The sequence below is a fragment of the Trichechus manatus genome, unplaced genomic scaffold, assembly GCF_000243295.1.
Source record: "Trichechus manatus latirostris isolate Lorelei unplaced genomic scaffold, TriManLat1.0 scaffold00065, whole genome shotgun sequence".
In the NCBI taxonomy this organism is placed as follows: Eukaryota; Metazoa; Chordata; class Mammalia; order Sirenia; family Trichechidae; genus Trichechus; species Trichechus manatus.
The window spans coordinates 9,266,986-9,290,371 of record NW_004444001.1 but is presented as its reverse complement, the minus strand read 5'-3'; the positions used below and the strand labels follow the sequence as shown (position 1 = coordinate 9,290,371).

General features: G+C 49.5%; 1 protein-coding gene across 1 annotated transcript in view; it reads right to left on the bottom strand.

The window, feature by feature from the left end:
* The window catches only part of VEGFA (vascular endothelial growth factor A), an 80,609-nt gene that overhangs the window by 49,742 nt on the left and 7,481 nt on the right, over positions 1-23,386 (bottom strand). The window contains exons 2-3 of the mRNA XM_023734117.1: positions 22,033-22,114; positions 21,775-21,861 (exon numbers count right to left, since the gene is read on the bottom strand). Of these exons, the coding sequence (XP_023589885.1) occupies positions 21,775-21,861; positions 22,033-22,114 (169 nt within the window). The remainder of the gene's footprint in view (positions 1-21,774; positions 21,862-22,032; positions 22,115-23,386) is intronic.

Here is a 23,386-nt window from a genome sequence, read left to right as displayed (position 1 = left end):
TTTGGGGGTGCAGAGGCAAGCCTAGAGGAAAGACTTCCCCGAGAGAGACTTCCAATCACAAGGAGCCCCCACTCTGAAGGGAGAGCCTACCCTGTCCTCAGCAAGTTCCTAGTCTGACATGGGGGAGCCCCCAAAGAATGGTGGACAAGGGAGGGAAGAGGCTGTTCTCTTGTATACACAGTAACATAAAAAGCAAGTTCAAGGGCAGAGCTATGTAGTGAGCCCTAGAAGGCGTAAAGTAAGAAGCGTGGGAATAATCAGCAGGTGAACTTGTCTAAACAGGAAAGGAAGGCTTCCTGGAGGAAGAGAGCTTGAACATAGAACCTTCCTGGAGGCTCAGAGGTGGGCAAAACAGAGGGCAAGGCAAGTGGGATAGTCCAGGACTGAAGCAAGACCTTCAAAGAGCATTGGACAGGTAGTAGGCGTCCCAGGCTCCATCCCCGGCTATGACGTGGCTTTCCTGGGTGACAGCAGGCACTGTCCTTCTCCTCTCATGCCACAGACCCCTCTTCAGCATGACGTGGGTCTTGGCCGCAGGACTCCTGGGGTGACTCCTAGCAGTCGCATAGGGCTCCATGCTTGGTCTGGTGCTTGGTTTAATGTTCTGTTCTGCTGTTATTATCTTGAAATTCTTAAAAATTTTTGAACAAGGGATCTGCATTTTCATTTTGCAATGGGCCCTGCAAATTATGCAGCCAGTCCTGCCTCCCAACTCAGAAGGTTTATTTTCTTTCCTGTATCTTCTCCACTGGAGAAGCCCTCCTCCTGAGGGGCTTGGCTGCCCCATCCCTGCCAGCCCCCACGCTAGGTGCTGCCTCTGTGCAGCAGGAAACCGCCCGCACTGAGGCTGTGGCTAGAACCCCAGCTCCAGAGCACTCAGGCCCCCAGCCTGACCCTTGGCAGCCCCCAGCGGCCCACTCAGCCCACAAATGGCCTCATCCCTCGGAGGGCCCAGCAGGACCGTTTCACAACTGTGTGCGCTCAATGGAGCCTGTTCTTGGAAAGCTTGGGACAGGATAGCTCAGTCATGGGTATGGGAGAGGCCTTGGCCCCTGGGGTCTGCATGGGAACACTAAACAACCATGGGCCTGCTTGTGCAGGAGAGGCAGTGAGGACAGGTTTAGCCAGTACTCTGTGGCTCGGTGTGGGGAGACAAGGGTCCCCCAAGTGCTGACTTGGGAAGAACTGACACAGCCTTCCTCACCTCAGGAAGGACTCCGTAATCTGATGGGGGTGCATGATTGTTCTCCACTGGAGGAGGCTGGGATTCAGGGCAGGAGGAACATGGTGTGGGGGGAGGACGTTATATCCCAGCAGGCTGAGAGGTCTTGGAGGGCAGGGCCTGGGTCTCACTCACCTTTGTGCTCCAGAGCCTGTCATAGTGCCAGGCCCACCATGAGCACACCACATGCGTTTGGGAGGTGAGACACTCAGCCTTCAAGTCAGGGGCGGCAGTATCCCAGTGCCAGGGGATCTGTCCTTCCACAGAAGGTAGCTGGTCTTCTGAGATGGGGCACAAGTGCAAGAAAGAAGCCCAAACCACAGGAGGGTCCAATTTACAGGGTCTGCACTATGTCCTGGAGTCCCTAGGTGGTGCAAATGGTTAAGTGCTCAGCTACTAACCAAAAGGTTAGTGGTTTAAGTTCACACAGAAGCACCTCAGAAGAAAGGCCTGGCGATCTACTTCCAAAAAATCGGCCATTGAAAACCCTATGGAGCTTAGTTATATTCTGACACACACAGGGTTACCATGAGTAGGAATCGACTTGATGGCAACCGGTTGCCATTGGTCACACTATGTCTTGAGCGCACTAAGATACAGGAACAGAATCTGGGTGGGGTAGGCATTCTCTGGGAAGGCTTCCTGGGGAAGTGGTTTGAAAAGGCTTTTTTTTTTTTTTTTAATAGACTTTAGTTTTTAGAACAGTTTCAGATTTGCTCTCCATGTGCCCCCGCCTTTCCCCCTTGTGCATTGTTTCTCCAAGTATTAACATCTTGCATCCCTGTGGTACATTTGTTACAATTGATGAACCAATACTGATACATTATGATTAACTAAGGAGCCCTGGTGGCAGAGCGGTTCAACGCTCCGCTGCTAACTGAAAGGCTGGCGGTTCAAACCCACCAGCCACTCCGTGGGAGAAAGATGTGGCACTCTGCTTCCGTAAAGATTACAGCCTTGGAAACCCTATGGGGGTTTCTACTCTGTCCTACGGTGTCATTATGAGTCAGGATCGACTCGACAGCAATGGATTTTTTTACGATTAACTGAAGTCCATAGTTTACATTAGGGTTCACTCTTGGTGTTGTTCAGTTCTGTGGTTTTGACAAATGCATAATGTCATGTGTCCACCATGACAGTATCATACAGAATAGTTTTGGCTGCTCTAAAAATGCCCTGTGCTCCACTTAGTCATGCCTGAAACGTCTTTTGAAAGAAGGGGAAAGAATGTGGCTTTGCACAGAACAGGGCTGACAGTGTCCTAGGCAAAAGGAAAAGCCTCCACAAAGGCCCAGACATGCCTGGGAAATGCAGACCCCCTCCCAGGGTGTGGGTGAGATGGGGGTGGTGAAAGAGGGTGAGGAGCTGCTGCCTCTCTCCGCTGATACGCTGATCTGTGGAGAGGAACCCCCAGATAGGTGTCAGGGCCAGTCCCCCTTTGATGTCCTGATCTGAATAGCTGAGGCCTGGATGCTCCTAACAGGGGGCCTACAAGGGGGCTGCTGAAGGAGGGGGCTTTGCACGGTGACTGTCATGGCACAGGTGCTCAATAAATATCTTAATGAATTTATTCACTGAATGATTGATTGATAGGGGTAATAAGTCAGGGCCCACAGGTTGCTGAAAGGATGGCAAATTTAGCCTTTGGGCTCAGCACCCTACTGATGACTTTGTGGGGGTTATAGGTACACTGTAGATTTCACATACGGAATAGTTTGCTCTAAGCCGCCTCCTCGGCTTTCCTGCCTCCTCTGCCTGTAGCCACTTGTGTTCTCAGAGACCTTAGCCTCTAGAACAAGTTAAAAAAAATAAGATTAAAAAAAAATAGTTGCTGCTGAGTCAATTCCAACTCATGGCAACCCCACATGTATCATAGTAGAACTGTGCTCTGTAGGGTTTTCAATGGCTGATGTTTCAGAAGTAGATTGCCAGGCCTTTTTTCTGAGGTGCCTCTGGCTGGACTCAAATCTCCAATATCAGATTAAAAAAAGCAAAAAGGATGTTCTCTAAGGATGTTCGTGTACCTATAAGAACAACAGCAATAATAGCAGCTAACATTTAATGATCATTGACTAACGATCATTTACTAGCAGGCCCTGTGCTGATTACCTTACACTGCTTCACCTCTGAACAGCCCTTCTAAGTAAACACTGTTAGATGCAACAAGAATGCGTGTCCAAGAGAAATGTTGATAGAAATGTTTTTAACGTTATTTTGATTCTAGGACACACACATTTCACAGTTTAGCATTTCTGAAATCTGAAAGGGCCTTGCAATCAATAACAAAAAGGCACTGGGTCAGAGTTTAATTAGCATTGTTCTTTCTTCCTAGTAGGAGCCTCTGGGTGTCGCAAATCATTAAGCACTGGTTGGTGGTTTGAACCTACCCCGTAGATAACTTGGAAGAAAGTGCTGGTGATCTACTTCCAGAAAGTCATAGCCTTGGAAACCCTATGGAGCCGTTCTACTCTGCACGCATGAGGTTGCCGTAAGTTTGGGGGTTTTTTTGTTTTTGTTTTTTCCTTCTTTGTGGTGTGTACATTAATGGTGCATCTTGATCTGGATGAAATGCAGTTGGTTATGTATGTGTTCTATGCAACTGACCACCAGCCCTTTTCAATCAATAGTTGATGGCACACAGTGGAAGGCTCTGTTTCCAGGTCTGTCTTCTGGAGGGTGCAGCCTGGGAGCTGCCTGAGGACAGGGCTGTCTTTCCTCCCCAGAGCTCCCAGCAGCCTCTGGCCCAACACCCCCAGCTTGGGAGGCCTGGTAGACATGGTGGGTGGGGGGCAGGCACAGAGAACCTTGGGCCTCCCAACAAAGCCCTTTTTATGCAGCACAGAAGGCAGAGGCCTAGAGAAGCTGCTCTCCCCAGCCCCAGAAAGGAATGGAGGTAAAAGGGAAGGAACAGGATTGCTCCACACAGCACCAGGAACCTCTGGGCCAATGGAAACAATGAAGGCCAGCACTCGGCCGTGGGACCAGAAGCCAACTGCAAGCGCATAGCAAACGCTTGCCCTTGCCTCTTCTAGCACTTGTTACGCTTACCTGCCAAACTGTGTTCCCCTTGCCTTTTCCTTCTGCCCTCCTGCTAGCCCCACAAGAGGAGGCAAGAGGGAGCCAAGAAGCGATCAGCCCTACTGTAGAGCTGTGGAAACTGAGGCCCAAGGGCTCCTGCCTGGCTCCTGGGCCCTCCCTGCTGCTCCCTTCCAGCAGAGGCGCTCGAGCTCGGGGCTCAGGCTTTTGCTCTAGGCACCCCTCAGCGGGGGATCTCCAGGATGGCAAGGGGTGAGGGGAAGGGAGAAGTGTCTCTTGCCAGGGACTCTCCTGCTTGGTCGGAACTTTGCCGCCACCTCCTCCTCTTTTCCCGGGACTCCTCGCCTTGGAGGTTCACTTCTCCCTCCTTCAATTCCCAGAAGCCCCATCCCGACATCCTGGCTCCCAGTTGCCCATTGACCACTCTGTCATGTGCGCAAGCCCAGCTTGGCCCTGGGGGTGCAGGGGAAGGAGACAGAAACCATCACTGTCCCCTCCCTGCCAGACCTGGAGGTGGAGGGCTGTGACTCTGCAGCGGGGCTAGCGGGCAGATTAGGGTCTTTAATGAGGACCAGGGACTTAAGGGGTTAGGGCATGGAGCTTTCATCCCAGCCTGCTGGGGGAGAGGGCACCAAGGTCCCATGCTGGACTTCCAGGCCCACTCTCTCAGCACCTCCTCCCCACTCCCCTGCCTTTCAGAGGCCCACCAATGAAGGGATCCAGCTGGCGTGCGGGTAGGAAGCCAAAATAATGGCTGCTCCTCCCTTCCGTGGCCCACCAGGACACCACAGCCAAGGCCTGCCACAACCACATGCGCTCAGATCCCCACTCATCACTGTGGGCATTAAAGACTGAGCCTGTCCATCCTGACAGTCTTAGACCACGCACCCCTGCAGACCGCAGATGGCTTTCAAGGCATCTTCCCTTTTCTCCTGGCCTCCTGGCTGTGGAGCCCTGGACACGGTCAGAGGCCTCTGGTGGAGGGGAGGACAGAGGTGTGCAGGCACAGGGACCCTGACTGCTGCCTGGGGTGTCACTGAGCCCAGCCCTACCTACCCCTAACGGAAGACGTGCAGGTGGAGACGGTGAAGGAGGAGGGTGCCAGGGTTCAGGGCAGGAACTGAGGACTCAGGCCCCAAGACTGAAGCTGGAACTTGGGAATTGGGGCTGGGACAGCTGGGACCTGAGTAGATAATGACTCCAGGTTTCTCAGGGAGAAACTTGGCTCCAAGGAATGAGCAGGCAAGACCCACTTACACGGGCAGGACCCCAGGGAGAGAATCTTAAGCTCCAGACTCTCAGAGATGAGAGGAGCCTTGGAGATTAGTACATACCACTCTTTATCTTACAACCTAGGAGACTTAGACCCAGAGAGGGAAAGGGATCCCACAGGGAGATAGGAGTGAGCCAGGAGCAAACCCAGAGCTCCTAATTTCCAGCCTAGTGCAACTACCCCATAATAATACCAGGTAACTTACTATTTGCAGGCAGTATGCTAATAACAGTGTAGGTCTTAACTCATAATCCTCTTTACATCCCTAAACGTTTGTTGTTGCTAGGTGCCGTCCAGTCGATTCTGACTCATAGCTACCCTATAGGACAGAGCAGAACTGCCGCATAGGGTTTCCTAGGCTGAAATCTTTACTGAATCAGATCACCAGGTCTTTTCTCCCGCGGAGCAGATGGTGAGTTTGAACTGCCAGCCTTTGAGTTAGCAGCCGAGTGCTTCACCATTGTGCCATCAGGGCTCCTAAAGGTAGGAACAGGTATTATCTCCCATTTTGCAGATGAGGAAACCGAGGCCCACAGAGGCCAAGTAACTTGCCTAGGCCAACAGCAAGTACATTGCATAGCTGGGAGTCACACCTAGGGAGCTAGCTCTAGAGCCTGTAAGCATAAAGTCTGGTTCTCAGTTGTCTCCCCAGTTCACATCTTAGCTATGAGGCCTGAATCCTGAGGTTGGAGCTGAGTGTCTCTAGGAGTGCAGGAGCTGGATGGTAAAAATTTCAGGACAGAGACCAGCTCTGCAGCTGCACTGTGTCAGATGTCTGAGCTCAGCATAGAGAGCCTCCAAAGCCAAGAGATGGCCCTGCCTCAGGTCCCCAGCAACTCCCCACCCAGCTTGGGTTCAGAGCTGGTCCCCATCCTGCCAAGGCTGTCTCGACCCCCATCTGGAGGACCCAGGGCAGGCAGGGAGAACTGGCTCCACTATGTCCAGCCTACTCACTGCTCCCCAAGTGCCTGCTCAGCAGGCTCACATTGTAGGTAGAGCCGCGCCTGGGCTGGCCAACTGAGCCTGGGCTCTGCTGGACCCTAACCCCTCCACCCGTCTCCAGCCCTCCCCATCATGACACAAGGAGACACCAGGGAGTCGGAAGGAAGTGACTCCACAAGCCCAGAGTCACTCTGTGAGCACTAACCTAGGCCACATCTTTTCATCATTGTATCTCCAGCCCTCGGCACATGCCTGTCTCCCAAAGACACTCAGTATCTGCTGAATGAACAGGTGAGAAACACGAAGAGCAATGAGGCATAGACCCGCCCTCCAAGACGTGACAATCTGATGGCAGAATCACTTATGTAGACCACTAACTATAACACAAGGCAGATAAAATACAGTAGGAGCTCAATGGAGGAAGAAATGAATTCCAGCAGGGTACTTGGGGAAGGCTTCACGGAGGGGGCAGCATTTGAACTAGGTAATAGTGACAATAATAATGATGATGATGGTAATGGTTTATACTTATTGGACAATTATTGTTGTAATTGTCACACTTCTCAGTGCTTTTCATGCATTAAACATTTATTCTTCATATTACCACCTGAAGAAGATACTAATATACCCATTTTCCGGATGAGGAAACTGAGGCTCAGACAAGATGACGTGCCCAAAGTCACACAGCTGTAATAAATAAGCAGAGCCATGGTTTCAGCCCAATTCTGACTCAAAGGGATGGGAGGGCATTTTACTTTCATCCATTTGACGAGCAAACATTTGACAAGTATTTACTGAGCCTCTGCTTTGTGCCACACAGTCAGTGATTAATTGTCTGCAGAACCATCCTGTAGTGGAAATTCAGCAGGACCATAAATAACCTTCACCTAAGGCAGGAAGTGATTTGGGTCATTATAAAAGATTCACAGATAGAGTGGAGGGAGTGCAAGGTGAGGGTGAGGGAGGTTTCCTGAGGGAGGTGGCCTTTGAAGGATGGGAAGGATTTGAAGGAGGGCATTCCATGCCGAGGGAACAGATTAAGCAAAGGCACAGAGGCAGGAATGGGAGGAGCCTATACAGGGAACAGAGAAAGGAACAATATGGTCAGACAGGAAGATTGCAAACTGGCACACTGGACCACATCCGGCCCTCAGACGTGTTCAGTCTAGCCCACCTGCACTGGCCTGCACAGCGTCCTTTAAAAAGGTGCACCCCATCTCCACAGCCAGAAGGTAAACAATGAGGCTGGGGGCAGGGGCAGCCTTTGAAGTCTTAAATTCCAGAAATGCAACAACCATTGAGAAGCTGAGTAGCACTTGCCTCACCCCAACCTAGCCCACTTGCCTTGTCCTCAGGTACCTGTCTGGCCCTGCAGGCATTTGAGTTTGAGGACCTGGACTAGAGCCCAGGGCACAAAGGGAAGCAGTGGTGGATAATCATGGGAAGGTGCCTTGAGATCTGAGCACCAACGCCTTGAACACTGACCTGCAGAATATGGGCTTTATGTTGGCAATAGCTTTGTAATTACAACCTCTCCACCACCAGCAGTTGGGAAAGGTAAGAAGAGTGTGTGTGTACGTGCGCGTGCAGGCATGAATGCACATAAGTGTGCGTGCATGCCCACACGTGCACGCACGCACACACGCGCGCGCGCACACACACACACACACTGAAGCTAGGGACATACTTCGTTGGTGTCAACTGAAACCTGCGTGCATCAAGAGAAATCTTTACACACTTTGTTATGGCCCCAGCCCTGGTCCCATCCCTGCTGCCCTCATGCCCAGCCAGCAGCTGCCCAGGGGTGACCACACCAGCCCTCCTTCTTCTTTGTTCAGAAGAGAGTGCTGGAGCCAGTTCCCCTGCCTGAAGTTGCACCCTGGCCCCAGGAGCTCCCCAACCCCCAGTGCCAAGCTAGTTGGCTAGAGTGAGAATTCTGGACAGGATTTAGGGCTGGAATTTCCCTCTGGGTGGGCAGGGCCGATCAGGTGAGCCTGGTTCCAGAGCTGGGGGCGGGGCTGAGTGGAAAAATTTGGTCTGTCCCTGCCCCTTTCCCCAGTGACTCAGGCCCACAGTGGCGGTGAGTCTGGGGAGGGGATGAGACAGGAACCCACAGAGAAATTTTCCCTTGTCTCTCTGGCTCTGCTCCTGCCCAGCTCCCCTCCCCCATTGTACACACGCCCTGTTGACTGCTTCAGTGCGGCCAGTACCTTCCAGGCCAGGGGCAAGGTGGCAGTCCACCAGAATTTGGGTCTTCCCCACTTCCAGGCAGCCAGGGGGGACACCAGAAGTTGTCCCTGATGAAGGCCATATTGGTGTGGAAGTAGGGTTACCAGGTTTAGCAAATAAAAATATAGGACCCCCGTTGTCCCATGCAATATTTGAGACATAATTATACTAAAAAGTTATTTTTGTTTATTCTCTCATCTTTATGCTGTGTCCTAGAGCCAGGGACTTTGAAATTCAGACTTACCTGGGCATCCTATATTTCATCTGGCAACCCTATGTAGAGTGTAGGGATGAGCTTAAGGAATACCCAAAGCACCCCCATCAATGAGCACACCCATTGTTCAAGATGTTCCCCTGCACCCACCCCTCGTGTCTCGCTGCTAGGTCCTACTACATCCCCTTCAGCATCAGGGCCTTTCTCTGGCCTTCTAAGTCCTCAGGCACCAGGCTCTTTCTTCAATGGAGGTGTCTCCATGGGAACCACAATCCCCATGCCAGACAGGGAGCCAGCAAGGATGAGCTGGGGAAATTTTCTGGGATTGTCTATGTCTGAAAACCCCGACTCCTTACAGCATCCAGCTTCAAGCTAGAAGGTTTGTGAGGTCTGAGGGGGTTTCACATCTCCAGGGGGCTTAGACATTCCTGGCTTCCACCCTCTTCTGAGTTCCTACCTTGTCTTCCACTCACCAATGTCTGGTAGAAACAGTGTTTCTCTTTCCTCCTCTCCTTCCTGATCCCATATCCCTCCCCAAACACACTTGTCTGTGACTTATTCCCCATCACTGAAAGATTCAAGCCCAGGCCAGGGGCTTTTGTCCAGGCAACGGGAAATCAGACAAAGATTGGATTCCATCAGCCATCCCTTCATTCACCAAACTGACACCTCTCACAGGCAGACCAACTAAGTCCTTGCCCTCACTGTACTCACTGTCTGATGGGAGACAGGCTACATTCCCCTGGCAGCTACGGAGGGGCAGAGAGAGATGAGGAAAGGACAAAGGGAAGTCATATGAGGTTTTACAAGGCAGATGCACCTGGCCAGTCACTGGGTTTCGGGTGTGGCTGTGAGGTTTCTCCTCCTCTTTCTCAGGTTTGAATTGGGCCTCCGTCTGCCCCGGCCTGTGCAGGCTGGCTGGGTCTGACTGTAAGCTCCCCAAGGGCAGGGCCCACAACTGGCTGCTGCGTCAGATGCTTCCTGGAGATGGAAGTGTTTTGACTCAGGATCAGTTTACAATTGTCTTTTTGGCAGCAGCTGCCTCAGGCCTTGGGGTGAGGGGTGGGTACGTACTGAGAGGACCACCTTGTCCCAGAGACCCACCCTTTCCTTCCTGGAGATTCCCCACATCCACTTTCAGGAGAGAGGGCAGGGCAGGGACCCATTGTGCAGGCAGAGAAGCCAAGTCCCAGTGACTCACCCAAAGTCTTGCAGCCATGGGGGTAGGCTGAAGCCAGGAGAAGAACCCAAGGGTCCTAGAGCACACTCCATGGTACCCCAGCTTCCCACCCACACCCACCTACAGCCTGGTCTAATGCTGGCCAAGAGGGAGCACATTAGCGTTCTTCTTACCTTTCACTCTTTCAAGTAAAGTGATCAGAAGTCACAGGGAAGGGAGGTGTTCCTCTGACCTCTGGACCTCTCCCCGCCCAGTCTAGGTCCTGACCCTTGGAGGAGCTGGGGCAGGGCAATGTCATAGTCTGGGTCACCACACACCTGGGTTCTGAGCACGCCCTTCCCCATTTGGGAGCCCAGCTTCCAACCCCACAGGGTCCTGTCTAGGTCATTGCCTCACACGCCCTCCTTCTTGGGCCTTGGGCCTGCTCCTAACAATCAGATGTTGGCAGAATCAAAAACTGGGCCTCCGGCCATCTCCAGGCTGGATGGTCCAGTGGGCAAAGCACCGGAAGCAGAAGCAATCTGGCCACTGCCCGTACGGGGGTCTCCCCACACAAGAGCCTCTGCTCTCTTAGTGGACAGCAGGGTTATGTTGTTGAACACAGAGCCTCCCTGAACTTGCTGGAAGATCCTCCTTCCCTCGCCTCACCCCAGCCACCTCCACCAGCAAACCTGGGCACCTCCAGACAGGACCTCATGGGTAGAACAAGGAGTGGGAGAGAAGAGACAGATCCAAGCAGGCCCCCAATGTCGGAGCAGGAAGAGAGTCTGGAGATCCTCCTGCCAGTCCCTCAGTGGAGAAACTGAGGCTGTGGGATAAGGGAAAGAAAAATGGGCATCCAAAGCTCTGGGTTCTAGTCCTGGTCCAGCCACTACGTGACCTGGGCAAGACTCTTCTGCTCTGTGCTCTGGGGTCTCTCCAGCCTTGCTGGTTCAGGGTTCTGTTTGAAGCATCTTGCCTGGGGAACACAGACCTAGCCTCCATATAGAGTTGTTCTGGCTGCAGTGAGTCTCCTATGGACAGCTCTCCTGACTTCCCTTCCAGGCCCCCAACCCTGCAGGTCCTGGGGACCTCATGGCAGATGAGGAGGGGTGAGTGGGTATCAGCCCAGGGAGAGGCAGCAAGGAAGGGAAACTGAGTGTGTACCTGGCCTGCCCCAGCCTGTCCCCTGCATCCGGGAAAGGGTAAGAGTGACTGTCAGCTCGGGGAGGGGGCAAGAGGGGCAGGCTGGGGAGGGGCAGGGAACCCCCGTCTGGACTTGTCGGGGCAGCAGCTGGGTGCAGCTGTTTCTGGCTGATGAAAGGGCCCTGATTGATACAGCAGAGATGACTGATGCTAACCCCCATATCCAGGCTCTTCCCCTCCTCCCCAACCTGGGCATGCCCAGGGGCCCATTTTAAGGACAGGCAAAAGTCAGGGAGAAGAGAGAAGTGGGGCTTCTGCTGCCACTGGGGACAATGCCCTGAGGAAGGGGTGGGTGGGGTGCTGTCTGGTCTTCCCTACCCTAGCCTAGCAGAGAAAAGAAGGCCCGGCTGGGCCAGAGACCCAGACGACCCTACAGAGTGGAAGGAGGTGGACTGAGCCGCAGCCAAAGAGAGCAGGGCCCTAGAAGACGCGTGAGGGGCTTGCTTTCTCCTCCCCGCAACCTGGGTGTGCCTGTGCACATGCTCGAATATCCACATATATACACCGGAGATAGGCGTGCAGCCCCACGGTGAGGGTGGAAGGAGAGCAGCGATTGTTGTTGAACATTCGTTTTACAAACTGTCTAGGCATCTGCCTTTTACCAGGCCCACATAATTTGTTGTTATTGTTAGCTGCCGTCAAGTTGGCCCCAACTCATGGCGACCCCATGAACAAGGGGACTAAACCCTGCCCAGGACTGTGCCATGCCCATGATTGGTTGGGGAAACAGACCTCTGTGCTCCACAGAGTTTTCATTGACTGAATTTCAAAAGTAGATCTCCAGGCTTTTCTTCCACATATAGCTAGCATTTATTGAGCATGTCCTAAAACCTATGCTCATGACCTCATCAACTCCGCACCACAACCCTATGGGAGAGGTGCTATCATCACCCCCACTTTATAGATGAGGATATAGGGGCCCAGAGTGGTGAAGGAATTTGCCCATGGTCACACAGTGGTCAAAGGTAGAGTGGAAATGTGAACCCAGGCTTCAAGGCCTGAGGTCTTAACCACTGTGCTATACTGACTGCAAGAAACTCATGGCAGAACTCTTATTCAACACTGTACTGGAAGTCCTAGCCAGAGAAATAAGACAAAAAAGAAATAAAAAGTATCCATATCGGAAAGGAAGAAGTAAAACTATCTTTATTTGCAGATGGCATGATCCTATACATAGAAGACCCTAAAGATTCCACAAGAAAACTGCTGGAACTAACAGAAGAATTTAGCAACGTTGCAGGGTACAAGATCAATACACAAGAATCAGTTGGGTTCCTTTACACTACCAAAGACTACTCTGAAAGAAGAAATCAGGAAAACAATAGCATTTACAATAGCCCCCAAATCAATGAAATACCTAGGAATTAACCTAACCAGGGACATAAAAGACTTATACAATGAAAATTATCAAACACTACTACAAGAGACCTACAAAAATGGAAAGACGTCCTGTGCTCATGGATTGGAAAACTTAATATAGCAAAACGTCAGTCCTGCCTAAAGTGATCTACAGATACAATGCAATCCTGATACAAAACCCAAAAAATTCTTTACTGAAATGGAAAAACCAATGACCACCTTCAATAGGAAAGGAAAGAAACTCCAAATAGCCAAAGCAATACTGAAGAAAACAAAGCAGGAGGCCTCACACTCCCGGATACGAAAACATACTATAAGCCGCTGTAATCAAAACAGCCTGGTATTGGTTCAACGATAGACACATAGACCAATGGAATAGAATCGAGAACTCAGAACTAAACCCAGCCATCTATGGATAACTGATTTTCAACAAGGAGTCGAAGTCCATTCAGTGGGGCAGGAAGAGTCTCTTCAATAATAGTGCTGGCAAACTGGATATCCACCTGCAGAAAAGGGAAACAGTACCCATACCTCACACCACACACAAAAACTAAGTCAAAATGGATCAGAGACCTAAACGTTAAATCTAAAACCATAAAATTCCTGGAAGAAAACATAGGGAGAAAACTGTGGGACACAATCTTTTATAAAAATAGTATAATAAACATTACAACAAATGCACGAATAGAAGACAAAATTGATAAGTGGGGCCTCGTAAAAATTAAAAACATATGCTCATCAAAAGACTTTACTGAAAGAGTAGATAGACAACTTAGAGACTGGGGAAAAAAATCTTCGGAAACAACTTATCCGATAAGGTTCTAATCTCTGAAATCTATAGAAAACTGCAACAACTCAACAACAAAAAGACCAACAACCTGATCACAAAACGGGCAAAGGACCTGAACAGAACCTTCACCAAAGAGGACATCCAAGCTGCCAACAAATATATGAAAAGATGTTCACGATCATTAGCCATTACCAAAAAAACCAAAGTCATTGCCATTGAGTCCATTCCGACACCTAGCGACCCTACAGGACAGAGTAGAACTGCCCCATAGAGTTTTCAAGGAGTGCCTGGTGGATTTGAACTGCCGACCCTTTGGTCAGCAGCCATAGCTCTTAACTACTAAGCCACCAGGGTGTCCCATTAGCCATTAGAGAGATGCAAATCAAAACTACAATGAGATACCAACTTACCCTGCTAAAATGGCACTGGAAAAAAAAAAAAAACAGCAGCAACAAATGTTGGTGAGGATGTGGGGAGATTGGAATCCTTGTCTATTGCTGGTGGGACTGTAAAATAGTACAACCACTATGTAAAATAGTTCAGCGCTTTCTCAAAAAACTAGAAATAGAACTACTCTATGATCCAGCAATCCCACTCCTAGGTATATACCCTAGAGACTTGAAAATAATGACATAAACAGACATATGTGCACCTATGTTTATTGCTGCTTTGTTCACAATAGCAAATAAATGGAAACAAATGAAGTGCCTATCAATGGATGAACGGATAAGCAAATTGTGGTACATACACACCATAGAACACTATGCAACCATAAAGAACAATGATGAGTCCTTGAAATGTATTATAACATGGATGGGCCTGGAGGGCATAATGCTAAGTAAAATAAGTCAAGCAAATATTGTATGATCTCTCTTTTATAAGAAGACAAGAATAGATAAATATAGAGACCAATGTTCCTTGGTGGTTACCAGGGGTGTGGGGGTGGGGGAAGTATACTTTATACAGTAGACACTAGTTATTTTTGGTGATGGGAGAAGTGGCACTAATGTGGATGTAGTGAGCACCGCACAGCCAAAGTAAAAATGAATGTCTGAGCACATATGAATGGGTACAGGTAAACTGGTATACTGGTAGGTACAGGGGTGTACACAGGTGAGAACAGATAGAAGTATTTACAAGTATGTGTAAATACAAATATGTGGGTACAGGAACATATAATCATTGAAGCCACAAATACGGATACTCCTCAGACATAACCAAATACCACTGAATGTTGGTTTTCTGAGTTTGAAGGCTTAGGACCATAGTCTCTTGGAAAACTCAGTCAATTGGCATAACAGTTCACAAAAATCATGATCTGCGCGCTAGTGAAGTGAGTAGTGCCTGGGATCTTAAAAGCTGCAAGTTGCCATCTAAGACACAACTACAGGTCGCTACTCACCAGGAGCAAAACAGTAAGAAGGTAACTAAAAATGCAGAAAAGAAACAAGTCTACACAAGCCACAACATCATCTACCCTGAGACCAGAAGAACTAGATGGTGCCCAGCTACCACCACTGACCATTCTGACAGGGGTCACAATAGTTGGCCCTGGATAGAATGGGAGAAAAATATGAAGCTGAACTCAAATTTTTATTTCAAAAAAAAAAAAAAAAGCCAGACAAATTGGAAGAGTAGCAAACAGAGAACTTCCTGAGACTATTGCCCTGAGACACTCTTTAAACTAAAACCAAGCCTATTGCCTGAGATCATCTTTTGGCAAAACAGCAGAGTGGCACACAAAATTAAGAATATTACCTGTAAGGTCAGTGCCCTACTTAAAAACCATCAGTATGAGGCTAAAAGGTCAACAATTACTCAAAAGCAAAGATGAGAAGATAAGAGGGCCGGGGAAACTAGAGTACTGGAAAGGGAGCAAACTGAATACAATTAAAGAGAATGCTGACGCATTTTGATAAATGTAACTAATGTCACTGAATAATTTGTGTGGAAATTGCCAAATGGGAACCCAGCTTGCTGTGTAAACTTTCACCAAAAACTCCATAAAATATTATTTAAAAAAAGAAGAAAGAAACTCTTGGTGGGGTCAGGGAGACAGCACCAACTTGCAGACAAATAATGATCTTACAAGTGGGAAAAATTTCAAAGAAAGCAAAGAAAATATCCAAGATGCAATGAGCCCTTGTAAAAAGATGCGCTGGAGATGGGGCTGAGGGGAGGGGAGAACCAAAAGAATCTTCCAGGACAGTAAACATTTGAATTGGAACTGAGTTTTGGAGGACAGAAAATGAGCAGGCAAAATTACACTTACTTCCAGGAAAAGATGTCCAAAATATTTCATTAAGGGTAAAAAGTAGGTTACCAAATAGCATGAATGATCTCATTTTTGTAAATATATGGCTATGTATCTATGTAAGTATAGGTGTACACACACATATGTATGTTGTTTTTAGGTGCTGCCAAGTCAATTCCGACTCATAGCAACCTCATGTGACAAAGTAGAACTGCCCCCCCGTAGAGCTTCCTAGGCTATAATCTTTAGGGAAGCAGATGGCCAGGTCTTTTCTTCTGAGGAGCCACTTGACGGGTTCAAACCTACAGCCTTTCAGTCAGCAGGTGAATGCGTAATCATTGCGCCACCAGGGAAATACAGTGTAAACATTAATGGTTGTACTCATAGTACGTTAACAGTTGTTATCGCCAGTGGCTGGAACTATGGGGAGAATGAATGAATTAGGGCCAAGGAGCATAGAAATGAGTGGAAAGGATGGGCGCTGCCAAGGGCCAGGGCCCAGAGCCCTCATGAGCCAGACCAGGGACACAGGTTCCAGCCTCTGTGTCCCTTTCCCAGCATCTAGGTCCCTTTCTCAGGAGTCAGGGTCCAGGAAGTGAGGTAAAAGCCTTCTGAATGCCAGGGGCCAGACTTCCCATTCATTCTTTCCAGATGATCTGTCTGGGGACTAATTATATAAAAATAATATAAGCTCATATTTACTGACACTTACTATGTGCCAGGCTATGTTCTAAGCTCTTTACATGTAGTATGAAGTCACTTAGTCCTTTCAGCAATCATATGAGATAGGCGCACTACTTCCGTTTTATAGAAGAGGAAACTGAGGTACAGAGAGGTTACGTCGCTTACCCAAGGTCACACAGCTAGAAAGTGAACACAGAGTCATTGCTCAGGCTTCTTTGGGGATAGCAGTGGCTGCCTACCCATAAGCCTAGGGAATGGTGCTCTCTGGGTCTCGTTCTGGTTATGCCCTGTCCCAGGGGCTAACAGTGTTTACAAAGAGGTTTTCCCCCCTTTCAGTATGCTGTGACGCACTGTGGTTTCTGGAAAGAGTGCCAGAGTTTGGATAAGGAGGTCGGAGTTAAAGTCTTGCTGTGTGACCTTGGGCAGGTTGCATCATCTCTCCAGGCCTCAGTGTCTTCATCTGTAAAATGGAAACATACATTGTGATGTGCTGGGAGATAGATGTCAGAAGACTTTGTAAACTGTAAAAGGCTGCAGGGCTCTTTAAATGGGACTATTCTCCTCCTCATCATATGAATCACCATTATCTTCCTCATGATCATGATGATTATCATCTCTAGACCTGGCCTCCCCACCATTAATATGCCAGGCTGGGCTGCAGCCCTGCAGACCCTGGTGAGACACACAAACCCAGTTCCCGCTCTGGGACAGTTGTCTGATTTGGCCTCCACTTAGCTCTCGTTTCCGTTTCCTCTTATCTACCCTCTAAGCTGCCACGGTGCCTGGCCCCACTTTCTGTTTCCTCTGTTATTACAACAGCCTCCCCACTGGCCTCCCAGCCTCCAGGCTCCCTCCACCCCATCAACTCATTTGCTAAATATGTAAATCAGAACCTATCACTCCCCCACCCTCATCCTAAGAACTGACTCTAAACTCTCCTTATGAAATGCAAAGCCCTTGGTGATGTGGCCCCTGGAAACTCCTCTTTGCCAGCCACCCCCAATGTCCCCCAGTTATGCCACACAGCTTGCAGTTCCCAGGTATGGCATGCTCATTCCTGCCTCTTTGCCTTTGTCTGTGTTGCTCCCCCTGCCTAGCAGGCCTTTCCAGACTTTCTCTCCACAGTGAATGCCTATTCATTTTACCCTTCAGAACAAAAATGGCATTATTGCTTTTCCTGGTTATAAAAAGGATGCGTGCTCATAGTAAAAATTTCAAACAATATAGACTGCTCTGGGAAAAAAAGGAGATGTTTCCTCTCCCCATAGTTTCGGAAACTGGAGCTAGCCACTGTTAAAGTAACTCTGGGTATAACCGTGAAGGTTTTTCTATACATGTGGTTGTTAGCTGCTGTCGAGACATCTCCTATGAATGACGACCTTCTGTACAAAAGAACGAAACATTGCCCGGTCCTGCATCATCCTCATAATCGCCAGCACGTTTGAGTCCATGGTTGAAGCTATCGTGCCAATCCATCTCACCGAGAGTCTCCCATGCCCTTCTTGGTCCTCTGCTTCACCAGACATGATGTCCTCCTCCAGCAATTAATCCCTTCTGATGACGTGTCCAAGGCAAGGGGGTCAGAGAATGTTCTGTTGTGATCCATAAGGTTTTCACTGGCTAATTTTTGGAAGTAAATCACCAAGCCTTTCTTCCTAGTCTATCTTAGTCTGAAACCTGTCCACCATGGGTGACCCTGCTGGTGTTTGAAATACTGGTGCGTAGCTTCCAGCGTCATAGCAACACGCACATCACGACAGTATGACAAGCTGACAGATGTTTGGTGGTTTCTATACATATATACACACATATATATATGTAAAAATACACATATATTTATAAAAATGAGATCATCCATGCTATTTGGTAACCGGCTTTTTACCCTTAATGAAATATTTTGGACATGTTTTTCTGTAAGTGTAGTTTTGCATACTCATTTTCTGTCCTCCAAAATTCAGTTCTTTTGGTTCTCACCTCCCCCTAGCCCCACCTTCAGTGCCCCTTTTTACAAGGACTCATCCCACCTTAGACATCTTTCTTTGCTTTCCCACTTGCAAGGTTGTTACTTGTTTGCAGGTTGGTTACAAGTTGGCCTCAGTGCTGGGGGCCGGGGCTACAAAGATAATTCTCGCTGGGGTCTGCCCTCAAGGAGCTCGAAATGTCATCGACTCACTTCACTCACTTAACCGAGAGTTTGGCAGTTCAAACCCACACAGCCACTCTGCTGAAGAAACACCTGGCAATCCGCTCTAGTAAAGATTACAGCCTAGAAAACCCTATGGGGTAGCTCGACTCTGTCACACGGGGCCACCATGAGTCGAAATCCCCTCAATGATACCCAACAACAGCAATAACTCACTTACCTGTTCATCTTAACACATACTAGAAGCCTCCTCTGAACCACACACGTATGCTCTATTTCTGTCTGCTCCTGCCTTTGGGTGCAAAGCAATTATTCAAGGAGTCATTTCCCAGGAATTGTATTGTTTCTGATCCAGTTCTCATGCCCCCCTCCTGTATCCATCCTCTCTGTGCCCACACACAAAATCATACAGAGAACCCAGACCAAGATCCAAAGGAATCAATTCTTCCCCACATTTCCAATGGCTGAAGACCTTCCACTAGTTCCCTGACTCTGAGGGAGGAGATCAGCAGCAACTGACTCCTCCACACTCTCTTCCACCCATTCAGTCATTTATTCATTCAACAAACCAAGCACCACGTCAGGGTAGGCCTATGCTGGGCAGTGTAGGTAACAGAGATGCACGCTCACAGAGCACACACTCAAGGAGTCTCATTTGAGTGGGTCCTGGGCTCATTCATTCCACGAATGTTTATTGAGCATCTGCTGTGTCCAGGCACCAGTTAAGACTTTGGGAATGTGAATGAGGAAGAGGAAATCCCTGCCCTCATGGAGCTTGCAGTCTAGACAGACAGACCAACAATGAACAATCAAACACAGAAATAGAGAACTGTTTTTGTGGTCAAGGCTCTGAAGAAAACAAAACGGAGTGATGCAATCGTGACCAAGGTCAGACAACAGGTGCTATGTGAATTCGGGCAGGGCACTTCCTTTCCTTGGGTTTCAATTTTCTCACAGATAACGATCGTACTTACTTCTGTTGTGAGGATGAAATGAGTTATGTTCTGGGAAGCCTGGTACACATTAAGCAGCATGTAAGTGTTAGCTAACCTAAATGTCGGTGGTTCGAACCCACCAGCAGCTCTGCAGGAGAAAAGACCTGGCAATCTGCTCCCATAAAGACTACAGCCTAGGAAACCCTATGAGGCAGTTCTGCTCTGTCCTATAGGGTAGCTATAAGTCAGAATCGACTCAACGGCACACAATAACAACAGTATTATTATTTTTGAAGTCCCCACGTGGTCCAAAGCATTAACGTGCTTGACTGCTAACCAAAAGATCGGAGGTTCAAGTCTACCCAGAGGCACCTCTGAAGAAAGACCTTGCGATCTACTTCCAAAAGATCGCAGACGTTGAAAACCCTACGGAGCACAGTTCTATTCTGACACACATGGGGTCTCCAGGAGTCAAAACTAATTCGATGACGACCGGTGGATTATTATTTTTAAATAGATACATAAACAGATCATCAAAACAATAGGCAGTCCTGGTACCCCAAAGTTCATTGCAACATTATTCACCATAGCCAAAAGATGGAAATAACAGATGAATGGATAAACAAAATCTGGTATATACGCATACCAAAAACAAAAAAACCGAACCCCTTGCCATTGAGTGGATTCTGACTCATGGCAACCCCACGTGATGCAGAGTGGAACTATGCTCCACAGCCTTTCTTCCACTATGCCACTGGACAGATACAAACAGCCACACTTTCAGTTAGTAACCAAATCCTTTGCGTCGTCACCCAGTGACCTGGTACATACATACAATAGAATATTATTCAGCCATAAAAAGGAATGAGGTTCTGATACAGGCTACAATATGGATGAACCTTGAAAACATTATGCTAAGTAAAATAAGTTAGACACGAAAGGGCAAATGTTGTATGATCACTTAGATGAAATATCTAGACTAGACAGATGCATAGAGACAAAAGTAGATTCGTGATTACCAGAGGCTGGGAGGGAGGGGAGGAGGGCCAATGGGGAGTTAAAAAAGAAAAAACACTGGGCAGTAAGTGCAGGATAAGGCTATATAGATGCAGGGCATTCTGGGGGCACTGGGAAGCACCCCAGGTTGCCAGGTGCAGCTCAGCCAGGGAAGGAGGTGAGGGCCCTGGGCACAGACACCCTATCTCCCCTCACCTAGCCCCATATCCCCGGAACCACTGGCCAGCTCCAAGGATGTTGCCTCTCTGAGAGCTGGAGCAGGTGAGACAGGACGAAAGAAAGACACTAGCCTCACCTCCTTCCAGAAAGGAGGGCGGGCGCACAGGTGGCCTCTGAGTCACCCTCGCCAGGCACAGGACAGGCAGGACAGTGCCTGCTTTCCCTGGCCTTCTCCTCCCAGCGCCCCCGGCTCTCCCTGCTGCCCGTCTGGTGATGGGGACGCTGTGGGTGGGGGTGCCCTGACGCTCAGTCCATGTGGGAGGAGGCAGAATAAAAGGGCAACTCCCATTCCCGGGGTCCTTTCCTAGAGCCAGGGACTCCCTGAGCACACACTCCCCTTCCAAAAACTCTGTGGCAAAGTGGCAGTACCTCCAACTCTCAGAAGAGCACAGGGAGGCTGAGAGGGGACATGGGTCATTCTCAGTCACTCAGCTCATATGGCAGTGTACGGTGAGACTCTGACCCAGCTGCGAAGCGGCTGCTGTTTTTATCCGACCCCCTTCTGCTTAAAGGGGAGTGTGCTGGGAAAAATCAGAATGGAGTTGGCGGGGCGGGGGGCAGGGAACCCGACTGGGGGACTCAGGAGGTGGCAGGGAGTGACAGACAGATGTTGCTGTGGAGAATGAGATAAGCATGACCTGCCACTGAGGTGAGGGCCGCAGGATGGTTAGGAGGGTAGGGGGCCAGCCAGGAAGAGGTGGGAGAGACTGAACCACAGGGAGGAAGCTCTGCCTGTCCCTACCCCAACACAATAGGCATCCTGGCAAACAGGATGAGGATGGGGCAAGGCTCCCCTCTCTGCACCCCTGCCCCCACTATCATGTAGCCAGGTGGCCCCATTTTAAGCCCTGTGCCCACAGGGACCAGGATGTGGGCACCCAGGGATGGAAGAGCCCTGAAGTAGGCAACCCTGCAGCCCCCAGGCCCAGCCTCCGCAACCACAAGCCAAATACTCCTTGTGGTTTGGGCACCAGCCAAGTGCCCACACCCCTGCTCACGGGACCGCAACTTCCCTGTTGCATCAGGTTAATGGGCTCGAGCACACACCCTGAAGCTTGTTACACAACTGTGGTGCGCGCGCACAGCACCCACCCACTCCGGCGAGTGGCCTGGCACAGTCCCACACAGGGAACCACGGCCTTGCACAGCGGGCACAAGCCCTTACACAGCCTCACGGCACTGAGAGCGGGGTGGGGCGGGGGGGGTGCCCGGCAGGAGCCAGGAGTCCTGAGCGCTCTGCCACTGACTCATTGTGAAACCGCAGTAAATCACAGCCCCTCTCCAAGCCTCAGTTTCCCCACCTATAAAGGAAGATCACCTTCCACCCTGAGGATCCAGATGGCCTCTCACCTTCCGTGCCGCTCGACACCCTCCATACCACCAGCAACATCCTCCTTTCCTCCAGGAATGCCGATGAGAAAGGAGGCAGGAACTGGCACAGGGTGGAGACAGAGGGCTGGACGAGGTCAGCTCCAGAAGGGTCCTTTTCTGTCAGTGGTTTGTCAATAAGGTAGGTCCGATGAGGCGGACACTGGTTTTGTTGTTGTTGTTTGCTGCCGTCAAGTCCATTCCGACCCATGGCAAGTCCATGTGCGCAGAGTAGAACTGCTCCAGAGGGTTTTCAAGGCTGAGACCTTTCAGAAACAGATCGCCAGGCCTGTCTTCTGAGGTACCTCTGGGTGGGCTCGGACCGCCAACCTTTCGGCTAGTAGTTGAGCGCTTAACCATCTGCACCACCCAGGGACTCAACAGAAGGGTCCTTTTCTTATGGAGCTTTCCCCCAGTAGGAATGGGTGTGCTTTCACGGTCACCTCCTCCCTAGGAAGAATGAAGACATCAGCCAGAGCTCTTCTGAGAAAGGACTAGGTAGCAGGAGGTGAGAAAGGTAGTTTTCTTTACAGTTTTTTATTTTTTTCCTAACAGCAGACATGTGTTACATACTACTTTGCAATAAAACCAAACCTATTGCTGTCGAATCACTTCCAACTCATGGCAACTCCATGTGTTACAGAATAGAACTGCACTATAGTTTTCTTGCTTGTAATCTTAATGGAAGCAGATTGCCAGGACTTTCTTCCACGGCACCACTGGCTGAGTTCCAACTGCCAACCTATAGGTTAGTAACTGAGAGCAAACGATCTGCACCACACAGGGACCTTACGTTGCAATTGTTGTTGTTGCGTGCCGTCGAGTCGATTCCAACTCATAATGACCCTATAGGACAGAGTAGAACTGTCCCATAGGGTTTCCCGGGCTATAACTTTACAGGAGCAGATCGTCAGGTCTTTTCTCCCATGGAGCCACCAGTGGGTTCGAACAGCCAGCCTTTCAGTTAGCAGCGAGCGCTTAACCATTGCAATTGAAGGGGAGAAATCTGCTGGATGCATTAACCTCTCTCCCAGGGGCATTCGCCCTCCGACAGCACGATGCCTTAAATCAGTGTTACCCTAAGTGTGTTTCAGCAAAAAGGCTCAAATAAGCGCAGAAAACCTGAGCTAAAAAAAAAAATGCTACACATTTCCCGGACTGCTGGGACCCTCTGAGAGGAGGATGGGACAAGGAAATGCATTTGGCTTCAAAGCTCTTTACAGGCGAGCATCTCAAGAGACACTTTCTGGGCACTGTTGGAACTCAGGGTCCTGTGAGGCAGAAAGCTCAGAGCCTCCTTGGGAGGAGAGACAGCACAGGCCCAGGAGGGCACTGA